The sequence below is a fragment of the Aptenodytes patagonicus genome, chromosome 2 (assembly GCF_965638725.1).
Source record: "Aptenodytes patagonicus chromosome 2, bAptPat1.pri.cur, whole genome shotgun sequence".
Classification (NCBI taxonomy): Eukaryota; Metazoa; Chordata; class Aves; order Sphenisciformes; family Spheniscidae; genus Aptenodytes; species Aptenodytes patagonicus.
This window is the reverse complement of record NC_134950.1, coordinates 118,419,357-118,442,130: the sequence shown is the minus strand read 5'-3', so window position 1 is coordinate 118,442,130 and position 22,774 is coordinate 118,419,357. Positions and strand designations below refer to the sequence as shown.

At 41.3% G+C, this 22,774-nt stretch overlaps 1 protein-coding gene across 2 annotated transcripts in view; it reads left to right on the top strand.

Annotated features, from left to right (window-relative positions):
• ELMO1 (engulfment and cell motility 1) overlaps positions 1-22,774 on the top strand; it is a 321,010-nt gene that overhangs the window by 48,951 nt on the left and 249,285 nt on the right. For both annotated transcript variants that reach the window (XM_076330867.1, XM_076330868.1), the window contains exons 3-5: positions 6,446-6,595; positions 20,341-20,381; positions 21,509-21,581. In XM_076330867.1, coding sequence (XP_076186982.1) covers positions 6,518-6,595; positions 20,341-20,381; positions 21,509-21,581 — 192 coding nt within the window. In that variant the 5' untranslated portion in view covers positions 6,446-6,517. The remainder of the gene's footprint in view (positions 1-6,445; positions 6,596-20,340; positions 20,382-21,508; positions 21,582-22,774) is intronic.

Genomic DNA, 22,774 nt, shown 5'->3' with positions numbered 1-22,774 from the left:
AATACTTGAGTTTATCAGTTACTTTCCTGATCTCTAATTTGAAGAGCTCATATATTAACATCTTTAGTAAATAGAGCATCTTTATCTGACTGGATGGTGTATGAGTGTTAATTAAATTGCCACAAAGGTTCAGATACCTTGAATAATCAAAACCAAGTTTTTAGTCCTCTCTCCTCTGAATTATAGACGTGTAACTAAAAGTTCCTTAGTAGAAGGAGCGCAATCTTCCAAGAAGCAGGGGAGTTCAAGTTAAATAAGTACCTGAATTCTTTTGGTATGCTTCAATATGTGCTTTAGCAGCAAGACCAGACAGCCTGCTTGCCTGTATTCTGAGTACGTCCAGTTTGTTGTGTTTCCCTCCACCTCTTCCTTTTAAGCACCCTTTAAAACTTATTTTTCTCCCTAGTTTTGAAGAGCACTTTTTTGAAAGTGGGTCTGTCAATGATAGTGAAACCTCAACCACATAAAATGCTTCCTAAGGAGAGGAACAACAAGACGACTGTGGGAAAAGTAAAATACTTTGAATGAAATTGTGAAGAAAGGTTATGGGTATATGAGAATGAGACAGATGATAACCACATGAATACTCACCATCTTTCCTGGGCGGCTTCGCCAGTGGCAAAAACTGTCCTGTTCTGTATATTTCACACCCATATTCCTAAAATCTCCTCCAATACTAGGTTTCCAGGTATTTTGGAGAGGAAAAGTGGTGTATTTAAACCTGAAGGGTCCAAAGCTCATTTTATCATAATATTAAGTGGTGCATTCCTGGGCTAATGATGTACTTATTGATGAGCAGATCGCAGGTTCAACATCAAAGAAATGTTCCAGTTGGGAAGCTGATGGACCGCTCTGAACCGTGGAAGTCTGTCGAGTAGGGTCAGGTCTTCCTGCACTGTTGGTGGCTGCTGCAGACGGGGTAGCAGCCCCCCTGGGTTGTCTGCTCTCTGAGATTGCCCCTCTTTTCCATCACTTACTAGAATATAGCTCATAGCTCCCGTAGAGCTTTACCTTCCGTTTGTGGCAAAGCATCTGTGGATTTTATTGGCGTGGGTCTGCTGGGCCTTTGACTCCTGTCTAGTTCAGAGGTGAATAGCACTGAACGCGTAACAAAAGGGAAGAAGGCAGCATGAAAGCCTTTTTATGTACACAAAGTGTACATCCAGCCCCCTGGCTTCTGTGCCCTGTGTTTATTTCTTGCAGAGATGGTAGAGCATGTTTACAGCTCCTTAGACTCGGCTGTTCAGTCATGCAGTTTAACTCCAAAAATAACTCTCTTGGGGGATATTAATCCAGCATTGGATTATCTTTCTAAAATCGTTAATCAGACTTGGTCCCCGAGGGACCTTCCGGCTGAACTTGCCACTTAGTTTCTGTTTGCTGGGGCGGCAGGAGCCGAGCGGAGGAAGCTGATGGGGTTTGACAAGGAGCAGTTACTTACGTAAGGTCCCGAGCGGAGGGACCCGTGTGCCTCTCCTCCCGCTGCGGGTCCTCGTGTGGCCGGCCAGGGCTCAGCTCCCTGCCGGCACCCGCTGTGTCCTGCCTTGTCCTGGCTGCGTTATTGTCCTCCCCTCCGTTTGCCTTGTTTCACCATCGAGAAATGCCATGGGAAAACCTGCCTGCGAGGGGGGAGCGGGGGGATCTGTGCCAGCTTCAGGTGGTTCCTGTGTATGCGACCTTTTGTCCAGGGAGGAGAAACACATGCTTTGTTTTATTAAATTCTCAAATGCGCGTGGCGTTCCTTCGGTCGCTTTTTAATCATTAACTTCCTTCGTGAAATGACCTGGCCTGCTGTTTTAACATTACCTCTCTTCTGTAAAAGAAGAAATGAGCTGTTGTAGGCTGCTGTATTCATATACGACTAGAACTGCTAGTCACATAACTCCTATTAGCCTTCATTTTTTCTCCTGTCTATAGAGTTAGAATACAGTTTATTTCTTGAGAGATGTGCTCTAATAGCTATAAGTTATTTAAAGTACTTGGAGATCCTTGTACGGAAATTGCCAGGGAAATTGCAAAACAAGTTTAAAAAAAAACAAACCAAAAAGTCCTACTGAGAACTCATTTCATACGTGAATAAAATTCTGTTTTCCATGTGCAATGCATAGGTATAAGGGGAAAATTCAACACGTTTTACTGACGTGCTGAATTAATCCCTTAGAGCCAGGCAGGTAAATTGAGAGCTTGCGTGTCTATGCTGATGCATTTTTGCATTAAATTTAACATACTTTGATTTCCAACTTGAGTGTTTATTACTCTGACTTAGTAGACCACTGGAAGGACTGCATAGCATGCTTGAAATGTAGAAATACGCTGTATGTGGTAATAACAATAACTTGCAGAATTTGCGCTTTAATGGGCTAATCTGTCATAGAAAAACCCTATTGATGTAAGAAAGCATACTCAAGTGGTAGGGGTGTTTTGGTTGTGGCTTTTTTCCCCTCAAATTATAAAATGGTGTGCTGCTTAGCATTGAAGTTGCTTTAAACCTCCTCCAGGTTACAGCTGCATGCATGCATTAGGGAAAATAATGGGAAGTTGCCTTCATTTTCCTCAGACCTCTCCTCCACTTCACACACTTGTGCTTGCACATGCATCCTATTGCCTTCAGATTGTGCCTTGAAAATAAACATAAAAATGAGTTGCAAAGTTGCTTTTACATGTCAGTACTTCTCAGATCCCACTGGGAGAGAAAAAGGAATTGCACTTGAGAAAACTCCCTAACTAGACCCTTTAGCGACGTCCGTATCCTTTTCACTGCTTGTCTGCTGCTGGCATAACAAAAAGGAAATCAGTTCTAGTTCTTCATTCACATCATGAGAATTGCTTAATAAATTGGAAGCTGTTTCACACCAGGGATTGTGCCTTCCTTATTTTACTGGGCAGTGTCTAACACACTGTGTACCACTGGAATAAATAGTAGGCAATTTGTAATTGTCAGCACTGTAGATTGTAGAATTTTTTTTGCAATCATAATTTTGTGATGACAGCTAAACATCTATTTTGGCCTTAAAAAAAAAAAACAAAACAAACCCAAACTTGTTTCTGGCATTGCCACAAAGGTAGAACGAAACTAAATTACCTTTTGGATCCTGCTTTGGATTCATAAGATTATAAACTAGGAAAAAAAAGTCAGCACGTTTGACTAGGATGTCCACTGAGAAACAGAAATAAATTTGTAGTGATGATTTTATATATGCTTTTCAGCATTCAGACCACACTGTCTCTGAGTTGTTCTTTCTTGGTGGGAGAAGTGGAACTACATCCATTTGTATTAGTTAAAGATCTGTCACTATGCTTTGTGTTTTATGACTGTATAAGCATACATATATTAATAATTATAATTATGTAGGAGATCTGTGCTAGCCTGCATTAAAAACTAGTCGTATTGAAATTGTCTTCTGAATGCTGTGGCAGACTTCTCTTGAACCTTGCTTTGGAATGCAAATCCATAGCTGAATTTGATTAACTTACCATCAACTTTCCTTGACTCTTCTTTCTTAAACCATTTGCTTTCTTCCTGCGTGATTCCTTAAGATGGACCACAACTCACTAAAGCAAAATGAGGGTTAATGCCCACATTGGTATGTGAGAGTGGAAGCTTTCTGCAAATCTGTTGCTGCATGATGTCGTTTTGCTTTCATAGTCATGTCCAGTGGCCACGAATCATCATTTTTTTTTTTTTTCTCCAGCATTCATTGTGAACTTTGGAGTTTGCTGACCTCCTAGGGGAGGTATTGGGCTGCAAGTTACCTACATTCCCTTTGCCTCTCGCAGTGAGAGGCAACAGTGGTCTGAGTTGCTTCCCTGTCTTCCCAGTCAAAAGAACGTGTGTTTGCCCATGCATTAGGTAGATTCTATGGTTTTTATAGGTCTCCCTTCTCTCTCTCTCTATGTGTGACCTACAGATGATTTTTCTTTTTCATGAAAACTATAGAAGAAGCATCATGGGGGGGGGAATAAAACTGTTGAAAATAAGGACTTACTCATCTGAAGCTATCCTCAGTCAAGTTTGTCTGGCAGGAACTGCTGCTGCTCTTTTTGTGTCGTGGGCAGTAAACTCAGGCTCTGGCTGAGGCCCTGGCCGGCTTCCAGTGTCCCTCCTGCCAGGGATGTGGTGCTGTGCCAGAGTGTGCAGGGAGAAACCTGTCAGCCAGGCACTGGGTCAGCCAGCTCCGCTTAAGTGCTGCGGGCGAGTCACCAGGCCAAGACTACCGAGGACTGTTGGGCTGAGGAGGTGGGGAAACACCATCACTGTGAGTGTGGGAGCAAAAAGGCGCTAAGGTCTCAGTTTCATTTGACCGTCAAGGTTGATTAACAGCTCATTGCTGCCAGTAAGTCTTGCTTCTCCTCACCCCCATGTTGTGCCACCTCTGGGAAGCTGTTTGACTTGAACGTGGTAAAAACCAGATGACCGAAAATACTTCTTTGCTGGTTAGTTGAGTCAGTGCGCTGCGCAGCAAGGGGAGTGCTTGTGGGAGATGCAAATGGTGGGAGCGTGAGGTGTCAGGGGAGAAATGGCGGGAGCTTTGCATCCGCTCAGGCTCTATGGGGGGAAAAAGACAGCCAAAAGCAAATGTCTGACTATTCTTAATGACCAGCAAGCCAGTTGCATGCTTTAATTGTGTTTATTCCCGGTCCCTGTAACATCTACCAAATGTAGACAATATCACTGTGTTTCTTAATCACGTTGTTTAGTCTTTCAAGGCACTTCCTGCAATCCAGTTGTATTTATAGACCATCCATTGTCTTATTTACTGCCTTGTGCTTTGCTTTTGTGGTGATGTGTGATCCTGTCGGCATCAGAACTGCCATTGTTGGAAATAAATTGCTGGAGTGTTAAAGTTCGTAAATTGCTTTTACAGTATGTGTTGAGAACCCTATGTAGAATGTAACAGGGCTTGCAAACACAGAGGACTGAGCCTTTTCAGAGTAGACCAGAAGACACGCAAGAAAAAAGGTAAGGTAGAGCCATATACATAAAGGCTGGATGAACTCCCACTTCTGAGTAGTATGAGAGGAAGGTACAAAATTTCTTGATAAAGGGGTGGCTTCATGATTTTGCTCAGGCTGATCTGAGTTCATGCTTCTGCTGCAGCTGGAGAAAGGTTGTTAGACTGGGTTAGCTGAAGCAGCAACTGAAGGTCGTCAGAGCCTTTTTTTCCTGTACCTGTGTGTGACTTTTGGATGTCTGGTATATTCTGTTAGCTTATCTCTTGCCTTAGCTCTTTCAAAGGGTGTATGTGCAAGCATGTGTCCATGCTTTCACCACTTCCTTCTCTTTTCTGCTAAGAAGAAGTGGGACTGCACCTCTGGGGATTTCTACAGCTTCTCTTGTTTTGTCATACGTGATGGCATTTTGCCGGGTCTCTGCAGAGCGCACGGGAAATGCCGTGGTCGGCATGGAGGACTTGGCAAAGCAAGCAGGAACATCCCAGTCTGCAGGAGGGTGCATGGGTTGCTGTGTCTGAGAATTGCAGAGCTTTGCTACTTCAGTGGCTGTCCTGCTGCCACCGGGCTGGGAGAGGGGTGCAGAAGGTTTGTTTGCAAGCCCAGAGAGGCACTACACCCACTTGAAAAATGTTTGTTGTTATTGCAAGGTTACAAGCTTTGATGAGCCAAAAGAGACAGAACTTTAAATTCTGCAAAACCTGAGGATTTGGTTCTTTACCTTTCCTTTCCTTCCCCAAAATTCACAGCCTGCACTATTTGACGTGAGATCCTATTGATATTTATATTCTTGCAGAACTGTGACGTTTTATGTAGCTGATTATATCATTGTGAATGTATACGATATCCTTGTGTATTCATGTGTCTGAGATTTACTGTAAGAAGTATTTATATATGGGTATCTCTGGATCCCTTAGGTGAGGATGTGTGTGTGTGTGTGTGTGTATGTATATGTGGAAACTGCTGTGTGTTCTGCCTTCTTCCTGACATCCTGGTTGCTATAGTGCGGTGATCTATTTGTGAACACCCAGAAGATCATTGCTATAGTTAAAAGAAACAGTGTTTCCTGGCCATAACTTCCTGGGCAATCTCTTCTGCTGGAGCGCCAGCTTTAACCGCTTCGGTCATGTTCCCTGGGACTCCAGGAGTGACACTGTAACAGGAGCTTCCTCTAGTTTGTCGCTCTTCCCCACCAGCATATTTAATAATATTTAAAAATAGTTTCTCTATTGAAACCTAATGCATGCCTATTATTCACTGTACATTTCAGTGCTTCAGCCATCTTTCTAACAGACTGTCGAGCTGTGCAGTGTGTTGTGGCGTTGTGTCCTGTGTTTGCTTCTGTAATATGTGCCATTCTTCTGCTCTTGCACATACTTACACACATACGTTTTCATCCACCCTGCCCAGCCAGGCAAAATGTAGGAGACGAAGCGGCAGTGCTGGAGTTCTGTCTGAACTGCTGTATTTTTTTTTTTTTTTTTCCTCCCTGCAGGTGTGAATGAGAGACACTCTCTGCAGTATTTAGTGTCCAATTTTACTGGCTCCGAAGAACAGCAGCGTCGCAATGCCCCCTCCTGCTGATATAGTGAAGGTGGCGATCGAATGGCCAGGTGCCTTCCCCAAGTTAATGGAAATAGATCAAGTAAGTGCCTGTGTACGTGTGCTCGGCCGGCCCTGTGCGTAAATAAGTTCTTCTCTGCGTATGTGTGTCTCTGCATTTATGTTTACTTAGACGCACACGTATGTTTCTGTGAGTGCGTGTGTGGTAGAAGGTGTTTTTTATAAGGGGTGTAACCCTCTTCCTCTCTTACTGCTTAATGTTTTTGATGTGTTTAGCTGGTTTTTTGATTTGCTTTTTCTTTTTAAACAGCTGCTTAAATAAGGCATTTACTGCTTGTGTGACCCACTTAACACTTTCGTGCCTTAGTTTGTTCAACTGTAAAATTGCGGTAATGTTGTTACCTCTGGGTGGAAAGTCTTTTCAAATTTTTAGTCAGTGCTTCGCATTTGGAGTATGATCATACTGAATGGCTGCAGCAAGTGCAGATTTTTGGAACTTAACTAGTGGTGCACTGTGAGCAGGAGGATCTTTGCTGTTCCATACAGGAATCTCAGGGCTTGTCCTGTTTAGCTGGTTATTTCTAATGTGGTGGCCCCGTGGACTGATTTGAGGCAGTGTGCAGAAGCTAAAAAATTCAAAATTATGAATTAAAGACTCTTTGTAGGAAGTTGTGGGGCGGGGGGAGAAACAAACCAAATCAAGTTACACAAGTGCCATGTTTTATGTTCCGGACTTCGCTGAGATTGGGTTTTTTTGTGGCATGTGCATTAATATTAAAAGCAACATCTTTAATATTTAACAGCTTACCCATAATGTTTTGAAATCGTACAGCATGTTACCTGTTCAGAATAATTATTATTTCTGTAAATAGTATTCAGAGGGAAGGAAAGCGTTTAATAATGTGCTTTAGACCCTAGTGTATCTGGGGACCAAGTACATGATAAAGTTCTATTGGAGAGGAGAAAATTGGAATTCATGCTGAAAATGTTTTACTGAAATGGGATCCTAATTTCTTCATGCCGTGCAATCAGTTTCACTTCTAGTTAACCCTTCTGTGGCATATGCCTGGGAAAGTCCTGCGTGAATTTTGGGGAAACATGGTACTAGAGGGTGGCTGGAATAACAGCAGTATGTTTTTCGGGCACATTGAAAGCCCCTTTAGAGGAAAGGGGAGTTCCCAAGTGTTTAGCACTTTATGGTTTGATTTCCAGACCTGCCAAGCTTATCCATTTTAATTTGCTGAAATTTTTTAGTAAGCATATATCTAGAGATACAAATCTCTTGCCTTCTGGAGTGAAGAATGTTTTACTTTTTTCTTCTTATATAACAAATGGTAGACACTGTGCACACTGTGTTCAAGGAACGGTGCATGTTAGTCATGATGAACAGCAGGTTATTGCTACCAAGTACAGTGGGGACAAAAATGAACAAATAAAATGCAGTCGCCTTCCAAGCAGCAGTAAAATAATACCAAAATGATTGTTTTTAATTCACAACAGGGCTTAAAGTAACTCTCCAAAAAAACTCGTACCTTATCTGAAATATTAGCTCACTGTCCTGGAACCTTGTTTTTATCTTTATTATATAAGAATTAGAGGGGACAAGAAAGATCAATGCTGACTTATGTTGGGTAGAACTTTTCCAACCCAGCCTGCCAAGTTGTGTGCAAGCTTCTTCATACCAGTTTATGGGGAGGAAGAAGAGAAGGGAAAACAAGGTTGAAAGGGAGAAAGCTAACAGCAGCCTTCTCCTGATGCAGGGGGAAATGGGGGAATGAAGGTTGAGGGTCTCATCCCTCACCTTTCTGACATGGAAAATTCAGGTGTGGTGGCAAGAAATGAAGATGGGAAAGAAACATCCCTGCCTAATACCATAGAATGATAGAATAATTTGGGTTGGAAAGGACCTTTAAAGATCATCTAGTCCAACCCCCCCTGCAATGAACAGGGACATCTTCAACTAAATCACGTTGCTCAGAGCCCCGTCCAACCTGACCTGGAATGTTTCCAGGGATGGGGCATCCACCACCTCTCTGGGCAACCTGTGCCAGTGTTTCACCACCCTCAGCGTAAAAAATTTTCTTCCTTATCTAGTCTAAATCTACCCTCTTTTAGTTTAAAACCATTACCACTACCCCTTGTCCTTTCGCAACAAGCCCTACTAAAAAGTCTGTTCCCATCTTTCTTATAAGCCCCCTTTAAGTACTGAAAGGCTGCAATAAGGTCTCCCCAAAGCCTTCTCTTCTCCAGGCTGAACAACCCCAACTCTCTCAGCCTTTCCTCATAGGAGAGGTGTTCCATCCCCCTGATCATTTTCATGGCCCTCTTCTGGACCCGCTCCAACAGGTCCGTGTCTTTCTTATGCTGAGGGCTCCAGAGCTGGACGCAGTACTGCAGGTGGGGTCTCACCAGAGCAGAGCAGAGGGGCAGAATCGCCTCCCTCGTCCTGCTGGCCACGCTACTTTTGATGCAGCCCAGGATATGATTGGCCTTCTGGGCTGCGAGCACACATTGCTGGCTCATGTCCAGCTTTTCATCCACCAGTACCCCCAAGTCCTTCTCGGCAGGGCTGCTCTCAATCCCTTCATCCCCCAGCCTGTATTGATCCCGGGGGTTGCCCCGACCCAGGTGCAGGACCTACCCATACACACAAACCTGCACGTTTGCCTTGGTTGGGGATGGCAGCAATGTGGGAGTGAGCCCTGAAAACATAGAGGGTGATACATGCTTCTAAACGTACAGCTCTGCCTTTGGTTCACTTAATGCTAACTTTCCCCCAATCTGTTTCCTTTAAAACATCTATTTAGTTAAAGAACTGTAGTGGAGGAGATGATTCATACCTCAGATGGCTAGCTGTCGGAGATGATAAAGGGGAGGTGGGAAAAGGAAGGCAGAAAAGAGAAATGACTTGCCCATTGACCAGGCCAGTGCCTGTCTCCCAGGTGGGATCTGCTCATTCAAGCACCATTTGACATATATTCAGAAAATCCTAAAAACTTTGCCTTACCAGTTTCTTCCCTCTCTGATCCCTTACCAGCAAAAAACCCCAGTATTTAAAAGAACAGCACTGTATTATTACTTTAAAAAGAACAACAAAAAAACCTCACTGTAGCATGACACAAGTTCTTTATCTTCTAGGGTACTGAGGCTATTCCAAATATTGAAGTACAAATACCATATAAGAGATCAGAGGAAGATCTGGGTTTTTTTTTCTTTTAGGTTGCTTGTTGTATACACTTGGTAGCATTTATTTATATTCAGTTGCACAGTATCCCAATTCACCTGCTGTGTATATGTATATTTTGCTTAGCAATGAAGAGAATAAAATATTTTCAAAACGAGGAAATGTCATTGTGAAACCACAGTGATTGACAATGGTGTACTGGAAGGTGTTGGACCTGAAAAGAGCTCATGAGTATTTTTTCCACCAAGTGTTGTTCAACTTTACATTAAAAACCTTCTCTTCAGGCACATGACTTATGACAACCTGGACTTCATGAGGCATAGAGCTTTTTCTAGTTGATGCTTCTCACTACGTTTCTGTAGGTTTGTCAACCTGGGTTCATCAATGGTGGTCTTAACTTTAATCACACAAAATTAGTCTCACTGAGTTAGAGACTCTTTGCCTGCACAATTAATATATAATTAAGTGCTTTTCAGAACGAGCCTCTGTCCTTAACCTTTCTTCTCATTCATTGAAATGTACTATTTGACGTCAGTTTTACAAATTTTTTTTTTTTCCTGGAAAGTTGCTTTACACAAGGAGGGCAAAACTGCATATAATTTACTGCCCTCTCTTACCAGGTGGGGACTAACTAAATTGCAGTAAAACTAGCAACTGGCTGTTGCCTGTATGCATTAAAGCTGATTTTAAAGCATGTACAAGCTAATGTACCTTTCTGCTTTCTCCTTGAGAGATGGACTTGACTGAATTCAGCTACTTTCTTCCAGAATACTTGGGTTTTTTCACTTGGGTTTCCCCTCATTTCCATCATTTTCCTCAATTAAAAATTTGAAAAATAACATCTAGACTCTCCCCCCTCCCCCGCATAGATCCCTACTGGCAATATTAGTACTGTGGTCAAAATTAATTTTTAATTAAAAGATTTGATTATGACTTTAAGAGCTGGGTATAGGGATGATTTTCCACTTTTAAGTCTTCCTGTCATGTAAGGGGAGGAGTGGAAATGGGTTGGTGTCTGAATTTGCATGGGGATCTTTTTGTGGACTTTTTAGGGGTGCAGTCTGGGGAAGAAACGAATGGTAGATGCTGACTGCCTGTTACCTTCTTCTCCCAATGTTCTGTCTGATTATTCTGGAAGATGTTAAGAGTAGGGCCACACGGGCTCTGTACAGGTGAACTGGGATGTTGTCTAATCCTTCATGTCTTCTCTTATTTGTCCCTGAAATAGACATTTTGTAAAAGGATGTTATTTCTTGTGTTCAGATGGAAATTTGCATGGTTTAATTTCTGCCCATTACGTAGAACTCATTCTCAACTGTTGGTTTTTTTTTACAGCACAAATTATTTTAGGTAAGCCAGTGCTGGTTTCAGGTTACCTGGATACTTTGTTCTGTGGATTTACAGCTTCACTGTGCCTGCTGCAGGGGAAGCAGCTTCCAGGAGAGGCACAAGATGGATATTTGGGGACAATAACTATTTTAGCTTATCTCATTCAAATCCACTCTTGCATGTTAACACAAGTTGTACTAAAATCAGTTTTCTTTAAAGTTGGGGATGAACTTCCTCACTGTTGGAGGTAAACACTGTTCCTAAAGAAAGGAATGGTTTGTAATTAAACCTGGCTGTATAGTCTCTTCCTCCAGATTTACTTTTATCTACCAGATCATTAAATATAGATTAAATTAGCAGATGTGAATCTTTACATTAGCCAAAGAAAAAGAAGAAAAAAAAAAAAGCTGTGTTTTGCTTTTCAAAGCACAAATCTGGTACAGGGGGCAAAATTTACAGGAGCACTGTGAAATGACAATTTCATGTTAATACAGTGCAGTGCAGCACATGGGAGGAACCATGGGCTGCTTCACATTAATGCTTTCTCTAAGGTTTAGATTTAGTCAGCAAGTTTATATTTTAAGTGTCTTTCAAGTTGTCTCTTCTCTTCTGCCTGTGTATGCTATAAATGTCATTTTAACTGGTGTTTTTTTTCCTTCAGAGAAGTCATTGTACTTCACTGCATATTAAAAGGAAACCAGTAAGATTTTTTTTTTTAAAGGGAACTTTCAAATTATTTTGGGTTTCAGACCTAAATCTGGACCCTTGGGGATTGTTAATTGGTTTAGTGCAGTGTTTCTCAAACTGAGGGGAGAAACGTGGTTCAAAAGGGATTGTGAAATGCTTAATTAGAGGAAAGAAAGTGGCATATCACTTCTGCCATGTGTGTGGACTAAGAATAGCTGTAGTTTCTGCAAGTGCTGTCACTACTAATAGCAGTATACCAATACAATCCGAGCATCACAAGTCTAAATGTATGCAATACTAGTGAGCACCAGCATCGTTCAAGTGGTGAAGAAGAAAGGGATATCAATGTCTCTCTGTACCAGAGGCTGTGGTACAGTACCGTGAAGTGTCGCTCCCTGCGCTTGGTTCGGGCTCCAGGCTCTGGCTCCCTCAAACCCAAGGGGTTTAGTGCTGAGGGGATGAAGGAATAAAGTGGCTTTTACTTCCTTCCCACAAAACTGCAAAGTTACATGAACTCTTATCCAAAAAGTGTAATAGTATTGCAGTAGCTGGAGCTACTGATGCTTTCTGGTATGAATGTTGTGAATATTTCCAATGTTATTGCACATCATGAGTTTAAAGTATTTAAACATTTAAGGAAAATGTCAGTGCCTTTAACAGCTGGCAAGATCTCAGTTTCTTGAAGACAGAGGACTAGGAAGCAGCTCGGGGGGGGAGTGGAATCTTATAAAAGTGTTCCCTGCCTGGATGTGCTAGCAGCAGCTCCTTTCTGTCAGGTTGGAGAAGGGAGTTAGTGCTTTTGAGGCTGCCCACTGCAGCTGTATCTCAGCCATTCTGAAGGAGGACCTTGGTTGCTGCTGATGGGAAGCTTACCTGAAGATAGATGAGCCAAAAGGTGGCTGCCTTTTCAGAAAGATTGAAAAACACTCGGCTAGCTTAAGCCACTTTGCTAAAGGTAGGGCTTGTTTAAAATCAACTTCTAGGTGTTAAACAGATGCTAACAATGATTTAATGAGTTTTATTGCTCCTTGTTGTACCTGTCAGTATTTCAACTTCACAAACCCAAAGATGAAACTGTTCATAAAGCAGATACTAACCAGCATATAAACATAGAGAAAATATTTAACATTTTTTTAATCCTTTCAGTTTTGTTACCATCAGGGATTATTAATAGAACTGGTAAGACATTCATATCCACTAACTCAATGTGCCATTTTCTTCGTTGGACTAATGAAAGGTCTTGAATTTAAAAAAAAAAAGCTGTTCAGCAACAAGAATAACCTTGGAAAAAATAATGCAGATGTTTTAATGCATTGGATATAATTCAGTGCACTAACACACATATAATGAACTAATCGTTAATTGCAATGAGTGTCGAAAAAGATCATTTCTTTTCTTACAGGACTGTGGGGTTTGAGTAGTTATCGTTAGAGCTCCAGTTCTTTGCTGTGGTGGCAGCCAGACATCCTGGATAAAAGGGCAATGTTATCATCACATGTTAAGTTTTAATAGTCTGGCTTGTCCAAAGCCACGTTCCCGCTGATTGGTTGGAGTCTTTCAAGGCTGCAAACTGACGTCCTGTGGTGTGTGGCTGGGACCTCATCACTGAAAAATACATAAAAACTTCGTCTTATACCGTTGAATACAGAGTCTGCAGCAAAGCTTAATAGATTGAAGAGGCAATAGCTGTGGAGAAGGGTTAGAAATTGTAAAAGAAATGGGGGGAAAAAAGAAATAGAAATATTTAGTGAGTTACAGTCTAATGGATGCTGTCTATGCTTTCTGCTTGGTGCTGTCTTCTACGTTAGGAAACATTAGTTAAATGCAGTAGAGAGTTAAATATTTTTTTATAGAAGTGGAAATAAAGCCAGGAGACACTTGAGATCCTGCAGAAATAGTGTCCCAGAGTTCCTGATCTCCAACATAAAGGATGTTCAGGAAATAATATTTTAGGAAATAGATGAAACACTTTATTAATTCTCTCCTTGGGTTTTGGTGTGTGGTTTTTTCTTTTTTTTTCTGGCTCTGATTTTGTTAGCCCCATAGTGCTAGCCAGAACCTCCCCATTGGAGCCTGAATTTTGCTGCCTGCAACTGATGGCATTTTCAAGATGAAGGCTGAACATGACTAAGATTGTTGCATCCGCAAATTTTTTTAAGAAACAGCAGGAGTCTCATCTCTTAAAACTTAATTCTGCTATATTTAAAGGAAATGTGTAATGATGAGATTCTTGGAGTTATGCACCAATGAAGTAATTACAAGGTACTTCATCCACATTCTGGCTAGCTGGAGTATCCAGGCGCACTTTGATTCAATTATGTTCACCTTATAGAGCTCCAAGATTGTAGTACAAAAGAGTAATACTAAAAATCCCACGGTATAAATTTTTTTGTGCCTTCACGTAGAGACTTTTCTACCCTGGTAGGTCAGCAGTGTGTCAGTCATGAGCTCTGGGTTTGGGGTTTCTTCGTTCAGTTTTCAAAGGTATGCTCACCTAATAAAGTGGTTGTATGAAGAACCACATCTTAAAGCCCTGCTTTGCATTTTAAACTGTATTTTTAAATATGTGGTGCAAGTATGTTGCACGCAAACATGCTGTAATCAACAGCTGTAGGTCCCTAGGTGTTTTATAACTCTCCAGTACTCTTGACTGGGAGTTTTTGGCGTCCCTATTTGCGAAGTACTTGAGGAAACGGGGAATGTTATGGCTTGTTAGGACACTAGATGAGGAGTAAGAAGTTTCTGTAAAATTCTGTTGTTTTGTTGTTGTTGGTTTTTTGTTTTTTTGTTTTTTTTAATAATATGTTTCATTGCTTCCGTGTTGTACAATCACTTTAACATCCTAAACATATGATCTGTGGGGCAATGCTTAGATCTGGTGAAATGCAGATTTAGGTGTGAGGGTGTCTTTGGGGGAGGGAAGGGAGTAACTGAGGAAGCTGCAGCTGAGAGTGAAGGGGAAGAGGACATGAACACCTGGGTTTCCCCAAGTCGTGTGCTCTGCAGAACCCCTGCTGCTATATTTATACCGAAGTGTTTCTACTGACACGTTAAAACTGCCACCTTAAGGGCTGTGAACTGAGCCACTAAAGCTCTCTCCCATCAGCAGGCTGCACTTGTTGAGGGTTTTGCCTGTCGGCTCCGGGTGCGAATGTTTCCTGCCTTGGGTTGTGTTGCTGCACCGACACAACCGTGTGGTCTTGACCTGGCCTTGGCTGGGTTTTATGGTCTCTGTTACTGCAGTGTTGGGGTGTCCCTGTTCTTCACATATTCACTTCCTCTGGTGCTCCCCTGAGTTGGGGAAATCCTCTTCTCCATCTTTTACCCATGCCTGATGCCTAATTAACAAGTCTGGTCTCACTAATACCCCATTGTAGTGAATGGATAGAGTTGATTCCCAAAGTGGTTCAGAGCAGGTTGAGGAGGCTGAAGCCCAAAGCTCTCCAGTACCTCCTCCTTACAGGAGAAGACCTTGCCTCTTACATCATGAGAAACCAGTGGCAAAGTAGTGAGTCAAGGACCCAGGTGTCCTGGCATCTGGTGTTTGCCGCTGGACAGTCCTGCTTCTGTTTCTGTAGCCTCTGGTGTATGACAGTAACAGATGAAGCTTCCACTGATTGTGAAAAGAGGTGTTTTTCTGTTTTTTAATAGCCATAAAAATGACTTTTGCACTAAAAGATTTGTTAGTAGAATGGTAGCATTAATTATAGACAGAATGGTGTATTTACTGGCTTGAGATTCTGTTTTTTGACAGATGCACAGATCAGCAACAGAACTTTTTTTTTTTAATGCTGAGTGTTTTCCACTAACAGATGTGCTGCATCTGCTGTTTTTCTGTGATAGGTTTAACGACAGCAAGGGTTAAGGGTTTTCTTGTTACTTCTGTGATTAAAAGGTGTCAGCCAGGGAAAGTGATATCCCAATCATTGTCCAAAAAAAAAACCAACCCCAAACAAAAATAAACCCCGGAAAAAGAAAAAGCAATGAATCGCTGCTAGTCGTTCGAAAAGGAAAGATATTCAACCTTGGCCTAAAAGAAACCTATCTACAATTCCCTGGTATAGGACAAAGTATATCTGAACTGTACGTATAACACAGGTTTCTACCCAGATTTAGGCTTCTGTCCTCTTTACAGTTAAAACATGCACATACGCTTGCTATTTCATTTGGAAGTGCTTTAAACCCAGGTTAGTGTACTGGTGGCTTGAACTGGACCTGGGGCTTGGTCAGCACTGGCGTACTGAATGTTCTTAGCTTTCTTTTGCTTATCCCACAATTTCCCTGGAACAAAACAGTGGCCTGGACTCACCCAGCCTACACTCTTGCATGCCTGTGCTTAGTGCTTCCTGGTGACTGGTTACCTCTATGGGGAGCCCAAGGTGTAGGCATGAAAGGATGAAACTGGTGAGGAAATTGGAATGGGAAAACTCAGTCTGTGTTGTGCAAGTTACTTTAGAAGGGCTACAAAATATTGCACAAGTAGCAAGGGCAGGTACTCAAGAAGACTAAGTTAGGGATCTGTGTGCATCTTAGCACACGAAAGCTGGAGACATGGCCTGAGACATAGGCAGGTGAGCACAGAAGTGGTGACTAGGTATTACTGCATGGTGGATGTCATTAGGGCTGCACTTAGCCAGCGTCTTAGACACCTGTACTAACCAGTCAATGCAGATAAAGCTTTATTGGGTGTGTAAATTCATGTCAGCTCTAGTGCTGCCTATGCTTGGTGTCAATGGCAGGATTCTCCCCATGTGTGCAGATCAATAAGTTGCAAGGCCATAATGCCTCATTATTGTTTCCCACTGGATTTCAGATAACAATTTAATACCTACCCTAGGAAGATACTTTTATACTAACCCATGCGTTCAGCGCAGACGGCTGTGATATGTTAGCTGAAGGGGTTACCTCGTGTAGGGAGCATAAGATTTACTTTGATCTGAGTTATTTCATGCATTAAAGCTACAGCCTGATCTTCTTAGAGCTTTAAATGAGCATCTCACCATGTGTAAAAGCACACTTCATTTTTGCTAGTGTAGGGGAGGACATAGAGGCAAAAAACCAAAACTAAAATGCATTAGCGCAAAATACTCATTTCGATGAAGGAAAAACTTTGAAATATTTTTGGACTATCTGATTGTAAGGAATTCTTTGAAGTACATTGACTAATAAGGTGAATTTGACTTTTCAGAACTGTAAATGCAGCAAAGATACTATGTAAATTTCCATAAACATAATTTTATGAAGATTAAAATAACAAAAACATCAAGTCCATTCTCTTCAATGTCAGGCAAATACTTACAGCCAGGCAAAAAAAAGTGTCTTTGAATGGCCTATAGAGCGGATTTACACTGCAGAGAATGGAAATAGGCTTTTACCTCATCTTTCGTGGTTCAAAAAGGAAAAAAAATATAATAGCTCACTTTTGTCTTCTAGTACTGCTACATTCCTATGCATACAGTAAACAGTCATGTCCTGTCGCTGTTACCTAAGCATAGATATGTCTCTTAACAGCCTTCAGTAGCAGGACTACGAAGGGGTACTGGACACGACTGCGAGCTGGCTGGGAAGGGGCTGCGGGAGCTGGTCGCTCGCCTGCCTCTCACTTCCAGAGCAAATAAGGGTTTTGTTGGCAGGGAGGCCTGGCCGTGCACTGGCAAAGCAGCAGGAGTGCTGCCGCTGCCCGATCGGCGTGCTGCCTGCCAGAGCCTTCCTGCAGCCCGCGCTTACCAGACCCCTCCAGAGCGATTGCACAGAGGGAGTCGTGGCAGCCCTCGCCTGCTTTCAGTGACATCCCGCTTACAGATGTGAACAGGGTGCGGGTGACAATTTATCTGCTTGATAGGGAAGGGGAAAGTATTTTGTCTGGAGACTTATATGTAGAGGGGGTGCAGCCCAAGGGATGATCAGGATCAGCAGCTTATTAGGATTGCAGTGGTATTTATTTTACATTTATTAATTTGTAAACCTCACTCTAATGCTATCAAATTACTAATTGCAAACTTTCTATCCCAGGAGAATTCCACTTTTTTTCATCCTGTTGCTGATAACTGAGTTGTACTTAGTCACTTTAGTGTTGTAGCAATAGTACCACAGGAGGACAAAGCAGTACCGTGAAAGGCTGGCTGTATTAATAATTTTTATTATTGAAGACCCATTTTGTTTTCCTTTAAGTGTCTAATCAATTTTGTAAATTTAGTAATTTCAACTAATCTAGCTGATTTGTTGCTTGGGTTTTTTTTGTTTTAAGTTTTTCATTTCAAATAATGTCATATAATAATGCAAAAGTGGTACAGAATAGGAAAAGGGGGAAGGAGATGAGTAGGATTGAGAAAGGACATAAAAGCTAATGGTGTAGAGGACTTAGAAGTACCAAAATAATGATTTGGAAAGTAATTGTATACAGCCTTCCCAGTGTTTATGTTATTGCCAGGTTGGGTTGTTAAAGTGTCTTTTTGTCAAAGTTTCCAATGGAAAGCTATAGTTCCTGTGAGAAATAATGGGGAGGAGAGGCAGTTACTCTTTTTGTTCTCCATTGTATTCAATCTGTTAGCTGATATCAGTTAACTTTTGTAAAAGGAATTAATATCCGAGATACAAATTTTGTCACAATAGGGAAATATAGGAGCAGGACCTGCAGTAGCATCCTGAGGAGAGAAGGGGAGGCAGCGTGCAGAGCTGTACTCTCTGCTTGGCAGCAGCTCACCCACAGCCTGGCACACATGTGCTGGATGGCAAACTGGCATTATCCCACTCCAGACAAACTTGGCTCCTCCCTCTTCCCCTCTATCTCTCCTGAAAAATGGGGTTTTATCTTTTGGGGAAGCATAGAGGGAAGAGACCAGTTGGAAGAAGGGATTGCTTTCACAGGATTGCAGAAGCTACAAAACCCCTCATGGAGGAGGACAGCAGGTCAAAGCAGCCACACATAAATGACACTAATTCAGACTGAGGAACTGGTCAGGCTAAAAAACTGTGGGGAAGAAACCACTCTCTTTCTTTCCTGTGTGATCTGCTTTGCAGCCTGGCTATGGCTATGCAAACAGCTGAGCCAGCACAACGGAGAAAAGCTGCTGTGGAGAAGGGACGTGTTGGCTGCTGCAGAAGGGAGCAGTTTCACGCTTCTTACCTCTTCTCCCATGTGCCAGTATTTGCTAGTCATTTAGGTACATAGGAAGTCAGATGAGGCCATCCAGATGAAAACTATTTCTTTCCTTTTTACTGGGCCAATTTTTAGTTTGGTCATGTTCCCTGATGTGGCTCATCTGGATGTTCATGTGAAAATAGTAATGGCAGTGAAAGAGGAAGGATGGGAAACCAAGGACTGAGAGGGTATGGCAAGGGGGGGACAGGATCCTTTCAGCAGATGCTTTTATTCATGTTTGATTAAAATGATCTTGTGTTACACTTTTCTCTGTTTATAAACTGGCTTAGTTGACTTGGCTGTTGGAATAACAAAACCTTCCCTGAATCTGACCCGATGAGGGATTCCCGTCTCTGGTCTTCTATCTGTGCAATGACGCAGTTCAGAAAACAAATCCAAGACAAAAATAATTCTCTCTCCCCACCATGCAGCCTGCTACTGAGTTATTTTTAGCCTAATCACTTTTCCATAAACACTAAGGGGAGAGTACTTCTTTTGGCAAGTGTTGGTTTATGGGTTGTTGTATGGTGTGTTTTTTGGTTTTTGGTTGTTTTGTTTGCTTTTTAAGAATTCAGTGAACTGGGATTATTGAAATAAATAGAGAGGAGGCTCCTGTGCTGTTCAGGTGATTTGGGGAATTTTCATGAAGCAACAGATCTGTGTGACATTGTGTGGTCATCCAGTATTGGAGAAAAAAGGCTCAGTAGTCACCCAAAAGTGAAATTTGGTCTGTTTCTTTTTGCCATGCAACTTCATCTATGTTGCATCTATAAAGATGCATTTTCTTTTAGCCAACAATCTTCTAAAAACACTTGTGTGTGCACCCTGTGTCTGTAACAACATTCAGAGCGTTGCAACATCACCAGGCTAGGCTGTTCCTTCTATTTTGGGACCCAAAGCAACAGAGTCGTTTTCAGTCAGTCCAAATGCTCGGGCTTGCAGATGTAGAGAACAAAGCAGAACTGATACATCTGGGATCTTAACACCTTCCAGCTGGTGTTTTATCAGAGGGGAACCTGCATATGTGTACTTAGGAGAGAGGGTTACTGTCATCATATGACCATATCTGAAAGAGACAAAAGGAAGCTTAAAAATATTGACTGTCATCTTGCTTCAGATGTCATTCCTGAAAAACGCTCATGTTGATATCTAAATCTTCTGTTTCTGCTGGGTAATGAGATGCAGTGTACACAAAAGACCCTTTGATTTCTCAGTTGCGAAGCTGAGTTGGTGCTGTATGGGTTAACGTTGACAAAAAGGACTGATAATGTCACCATGCATATGTGTAGAATTACTGTCTTTATAGATTATCAGACCAAAACAGCAGAAAATTTTTGGGTCCTATCAAGCTTGATATTAAACAAAAAAATGAAATACTACTAACTTGTTTTGTTCTTTGCAGTTAGTGGCTTTGGAATCGTATTTTAAGAGCTCAGGGCTGTTCCAATTCGGTGATTTTTTTTTTCTTTCTTTTTTCCTTAACCAGAAAAAGCCACTGTCCTCCATAATAAAAGAAGTCTGCGATGGGTAAGTTCTGCCATATAGTACATACTAGATACTATACTTTTTGAGTTATTAAACCAACCAGGAGATAATTTTTTTTTAAGAAAATCTAGATATCCTGTATGACTAGTCATTAGTTTCTTAAATCTTGTAGTAGTTTTATTTTCAGATTTTGAATTTGCAGTGTATTTTGGATCAATTACTTGCAAGATGAGGTTCCTAACAGAGCATCTCCATCATGTGGGTGGCTCTCATTTAGACTGTTGCTTTTCCGCACAGAGATGCATTTTAGCCGCTCCCTTTACGCTTGTGGCCCCTGCAGTTCATGGGTTAAGGAACTAAAGCACTGACTGTGGCTTTGATTTTTGAGTCTAGTGGCTACTGTAAGCTGGTCCGGTTGATGTGACTGATCACATGAAACTGAAATGTTAATCATAAGTCCTGCGATATGAACTAATAATTGGCTAAGAGAAATATCTTGCTTTAGTTTCAGTATGTTAATATTTGGGGGAAAAAATGCTGTTTTAAGCAAGTGCTACCACAGAGGAGAAACTAGTTTATATTCATCAAATTGCTGCTGAGTTAAAAAGGTGATATTTTATGTGTAATGTAATATATCAACTTAATACTATATGCGTTGGGTATTGTATAAGCTAGCATAAAATCCTGGTGCTGTGAATTTTTTTTGTCTGTTTAGTAATTTAGTGATCTTGTTTACTGGAAGCAAAAATTATGATTGCTATTTTTTATAGATCTAGAATGAATATCAGATCATTATCAACTTATTTTTGGAGTACTGAAGTGTCACTGTAGCGACAAAGTAGTTTCTCTTCTTCCCCCCTCCCCTTTTTATCTTTGCCTTGGAAGGAAGGTATTTGTTATGCAATTTCTTGACCATGGTCAAGTTTAGGGCTTTGTTTCAGATATTGAAAGGGAAAATCTCATTTATAGGATGTATTTGTACTGAAGTTTTCCCTTTGTAAGCATGCTTTTATCTTAAACTTTGGAACTCATCATTGAAAGCTATAGAAAAGTATGAGAAATACATGGGAATGACAAGCACTTGTTTGATCACAGTAAGATTATGTAAAGGGTACTTTCTGAGTTTTTAAGATTTCCTTTTGTGATTAATTTATTTTCATATTTCTAAGGTGGTCTCTTGCAAATCATGATCAATTTGCACTGCAGCATGCTGATAGTTCTAATTTCTACATCACAGAGAAGGTAGGTAAATCATTCAACAGAATTCTTGCATAGCCTATCAAAACGTTTGCCACAATAATTTATTTTAAATTAAAATATATTAAAAATTTAGAGTATTTTCCGTAATGCGATGCCAATGAGAGGGTAGGTACTGGGAGACCTAGTTTAATGATTTTGCACTGATTTCTTCTGTTTGGAAAGGCAAATAAAAGTTTGAATGTGCCAAGGCCTTCATGTCTGTTGAGTTTGAGACTTCAGCACTGAGCCCTTCAGCTTTGCTATTTGTGCATGTTTAGTATTCTGCTGATAAGTAGCGTACAGGAAATTGAAATATGTAAAACACGAAGGGCTCTTTGAAGTCTGAGGAGACCTTCAGTGCATGTCACTTCCCTCTTCGGCTGATCAGGTAGAAATAAGTTTGAGTGACCATGTAGTATTTGCTACTCCTTCCTGCCTGCTGTCTTGTCCTTTTCCAGTTCTGTATGTTACGTTGGCTTATTTTTTTGGTCCCCAGATAGCGTGGCAATAGGTGATTCATGAAGTGATGCAATGATTTCAGCACAGAGTAATGAAATGGCTGTAGCTGTCATAGAAATGGAATGCCTAGTCTAAATAAATGGGACGTGCTCATCTGAACGAGATGAATGTACAAGTAGTACATTCATTCCTAGCCTTACTGATAGAATTGCTGAAATTACTGAAATTCTGGGGGGGGGGGGGGGGAATTGTTTGGAAGAATGTACACATTAGTGCTGCAGAGGTACAATTTCTAACCAGTGGGAAAAGAGCACTATTCAAAACCTGCTGAAGTTCTCATGCAGATTCCCTAACCTCAGTGGATTTTGAACTAAATAGACCTGAGCTTAGCTGCATAGACATAGATGCCTCTTGCTTACCCTTGTTATCACTTTAGTTTGGCTTACTCTTAAGCGGAAGGGTCTTCTCGTTTTGTTTTGCATTTTACAGTTGTTTAGGGTCTGCTAAACTCAGCTGAGATGTGAACTAACTTTTCTCTTGCTGTAATTCTTACCCCCACCCAAGAAATAAAGGGAACTTAGGCACAGTTAAGCATTTAGAAAGACTAAATTTAGCAAGACAGCTAGAGCAGTTGCTCATAAGAGAGTGTCTTTTTTTTTCTTTTTTTTTTTTTTTTTAGCAGACCAGTTTCAGTTTTTCACTTAACTGTTTGTCATCCCGGACAACCTTCTCAATGT